This window comes from Colobus angolensis, unplaced genomic scaffold, assembly GCF_000951035.1.
Source record: "Colobus angolensis palliatus isolate OR3802 unplaced genomic scaffold, Cang.pa_1.0 Scaffold196, whole genome shotgun sequence".
In the NCBI taxonomy this organism is placed as follows: Eukaryota; Metazoa; Chordata; class Mammalia; order Primates; family Cercopithecidae; genus Colobus; species Colobus angolensis.
In genome coordinates, this window is record NW_012115110.1 from 4,021,654 (window position 1) to 4,025,420 (window position 3,767).

Genomic DNA, 3,767 nt, shown 5'->3' on the forward strand with positions numbered 1-3,767 from the left:
GAGGCGGAGCTTACAGTGAGCCGAGATCGCGCCACTGCACTCCAGCCTGGGCGACAGAGCTAGACTGCGTCTCAAAAAAAAAAAAAGAAACCTAAATCATACAACGTTTTGTTCATACCCTTCAGCTGTGTGTTCAGAAAATTAAAGCAAACAAAAACATAACTGGCTGTTGGCAGACAGCGATTCGCTTTCATTCTTCAACTACAGACAACCTGCAGATTCTAAGAGTTTGGTAATTACCTTGTCACACACCCAGACACATTGTTCAACAAACAAGGTGGAAAAGCAGCCATTAAATGTTAAAAGGGCTGATCGAATCAAAGTTAACTGTAGTTTGCGGAGAGTAATAAAAGCTAGCAAGCCTTATTAGCATCGCATGGTTTCTCCTAGTTTGCTGGAGCCTGCAGAAGAAAATGCCCGCATTGACATGCCTTGAGAACACACCTCTTCCCTACAGACGCATGCTGAAACCCTCCTCCTGGACAGGAACTTCATCTTAAAAGCATTTCTTATCCCATCTCTGTGCTTCTAAACACAAGGTTTTAGAAACAAATGTTTCCAAGTGATTGTGTGAAGCAGCACATACATCCATCACTGCTAAAAATACAAACATGCCCAAGGAGAATCATAATCCTGTCTTCTTAAAATATTTTGTATGGTTTGGCTCTGTGTTCCCACCCCAATTTCACCTTGAATTGTAATATTCCCCACGTGTCAAGAGCAGGACCAGGTGGAGAGAATTAAATCACGGGGGCAGTTTCCCTCATGCTGTGAGGCTGCAGTGAACCGTCACTCTCACGACAGTGAGTCTGTTTTCAGGGGGAGATCGGGTGGTTTATAAAGGGCTTCTTCCTTTGCTCGGCACTCATTCTCTCTCCTGCCGCCCTGTGAAGAGAGACCTTCTGCCATGATTTTAAGGTTCCTGAGGAGACCCCCGCCATGTGGAAATGTGAGTCAATTAAGCCTCTTTCCTTTATATACACATTACTCGGGTATGTCCTTATAAGAGCATGAAAATGGACTACCACAGTACCAGACCTCTACTTCAAGCAGAACATAATCAGTGTTGTCAATGTAATCTTCAAACGACTTGAGAAAAGTCTACAACCTAGTTACTAGTTACTAGGAGGAAGAAAAGCTTGATCTCATGAAGGCTACCTCTTCGCAGCAATGCCGTAACTAGAGGCTGGAAAATATCTACCCTTTCCACTGACCTCACTACAGTGGACAATTCGTGACCACTAACAGCAACCTAGCACCTGAATCATTTTCCTATACTGTACCCTTCAAGCTTTTAAAAATCTAAGATGTGGCATACCTATTATTTTTTTCTTTTTTGAGATGGGGTCTTGCTCTGTGGCCCAGGCTGGAGCGCAGTGGCATGATCTTGGCTCACTGCAACCTCCACCTCCTGGGTTCAAGCAATTCTCATGCCTCAGCCTCCCTAGTGGCTGGGATTTTAGGTGTATGCCACCATGACGGTCAAATTTTTGCATTTTTAGTACAGATGGGGTTTCACGATGTTGGTCATATTTATTCCTATATCCCAGAAACACATTCCATGATGGTGATATTTGGTCTCGATACTGGTTGAATATTGACTTAATGTTTGGCCAGTCGGCATTCATTGTGAATGTATAAGTTTATCTGTGACAGACAATGAAAATCCAAATAGCCAATGAAAGAAAAGCAAGCAAATCTGTACCCCATGATTAATGAAAATCTGACCTCGATTTGCAAACACTAAAGATTATCTAGAAAGGAAAGATAACACTATGTACTGAAAGAGTCAAAACCTCGAAAGTTGATGCAAAACACTTAATTCGGCAGGGCGCAGTGGCTCACGCCTGTAATCCCAGCACTTTGGGAGGCCGAGGTGGGTGGGTCATGAGGTCAGGAGATGGAGACCATCCTGGCTAACATGGTGAAACCCCGTCTCTACTAAAAATACAAAAAATTAGCCTGGTGTGGTGGCGGGCGCCTGTAGTCCCAGCTACTCAGGAGGCTGAGGCGGGAGAATGGCATGAACCCGGGAGGTGGAACTTGCAGTGAGCCAAGATCATGCCACTGTACTCCAACCTGGGCGACAGAGTGAGACTCCGGCTCAAAACAAACAAACAAACAAAGGCTTAATTCACCTTTTCGTGCATTACTTTTCTTTTCTGAGAACTCAATACCTCAAAGTTAATAATAACTGCTTTTCCACTTATAAGTTAACCGAAGGACTGGCACCTCTGGAGTTCTCCAAGCATCTTTACAAGATGCTGTCAGCACAAGGGATCACCTTCATACAACTCAGACTAGAACTGAGCCATGAGGAATAGGTAACCCAGAGGGCACCTGCAGGACAGGTCAGGAAAGAGGTGGCTCCCGGAGTAGTAGTACGCATGGGTGCCAAGACTCGGAAATGCTACACTGGCTGGTGCAGTCTGTACTGGGAAGTAGCTGGAGACAACTTGACAGCAGACAGTGGTAACCAGTCTGTAATGGAAAACACTAAGAGACCACCTACCAGGAGACTGTTGCCAAGCTAAGTCCGTCCTTTTCCTGAAGGCAAAGAAGCCACTCTGCAACAGTTTTGATGAGAAAACAAGGGCTGTAACATGGAGCTGGCAGACGTGGTGACATAAAGGAAGAGGTTGGACGTACTAGGAAGAGTTGGCTGAACTCAGTGACTCATAAAGCTGCAAATCGCATGAAAACTTGGATACCAATGTAATGTTGATAAAAGCACCAGGTACTAAAACATTAGGATGTTTGCCAAGTATACCCAGGCTCTTTCATGTTAACAGCAAATGCAGCACCAAGAAATATAATTCAACTGATAGAGATTAATATTCTAAGCAAATAATCGGCATGAAGCATTGTGGCACCTACCAACTCAGTGGCTGTGGAACTTCAACTTTCTGACCATCCACCTCCAGGTCCTCCAATTCCTTAAAATATTTGTTCTTTAAGCAATGGAGAATCTCTTTTGCATGGCTATTGAAAAACAAGAAAGTGTCAAACTGATCTAGAAAGCTAAGTTAATACATTGTATCTTTTTAAATTTAAGACTGCAAGTATTTTAAAACTAAAACCAACTTTTGCATGGAGAGTAAACATTCTTCAGTCACTACTTTTACACTGTATCCCTTCAAAATTTAAGCAATCCACACTGTTTATCCCTAAGAGCAACACTGCATTCCTTCTCTCCTAAGTATACCTACAGTTTTAGTTTTACTTGCGACTCATTTAGAAAGATGTAACTACAAAGATGGTGGAGAGGCGCGGTGGGGTGGGGAAGGACCAAGGGATTTTATTCATTCTCTATAAATTCTCTTACCTTCCAAAAGGTAAGACCCTCAGCTTCCCTCCTGGAAGACTCCCCAGGAACCGAATCTTCCTCAGATCCCACTTTCATTTCCTCTTCTAACCTTGCACCTGCAATACCTCCGTGACCATTTCATTGGACCCTGTGCTCCCACCTCAATGCTTCCTGAATCCAAACCGCTGAAACGCCACGGTTCTCTGGCATTGTAACACTTGTCGGAGAAAACACCATCGCCTTTAACCGCCAGCATCCTGGCCCCAACTCCCAAAAAATCAGGCACTGCTCCCCTACCTTTTGTAACCAGTAATTCTTAAAGTGGCCGGGAGGGGCTCCCTGAGAGCGTCCATGAACTGGCCCCACTCGCCCTCGGGCACGATCTTGAGTTCCTGGTAGTAGTGCTCGAACAGCTTGTTCTCCTTGACGATCTCGGGGTAGCCTCCTTCCCAGCCCTGAG

The 3,767-nt window shown here is 44.6% G+C and overlaps 1 protein-coding gene across 1 annotated transcript in view; it reads right to left on the minus strand.

Annotated features, from left to right (window-relative positions):
• NSUN2 (NOP2/Sun RNA methyltransferase family, member 2) overlaps positions 1 to 3,765 on the minus strand; it is a gene marked incomplete at its 5' end in the record, with an annotated part of 38,098 nt that extends 34,333 nt beyond the window's left edge. Inside the window, 2 exons of the mRNA XM_011940960.1 lie at positions 2,878 to 2,982; positions 3,605 to 3,765. Of these exons, the coding sequence (XP_011796350.1) occupies positions 2,878 to 2,982; positions 3,605 to 3,765 (266 nt within the window). The remainder of the gene's footprint in view (positions 1 to 2,877; positions 2,983 to 3,604) is intronic.
• Between the last annotated feature and the right edge of the window lie 2 nt (positions 3,766 to 3,767).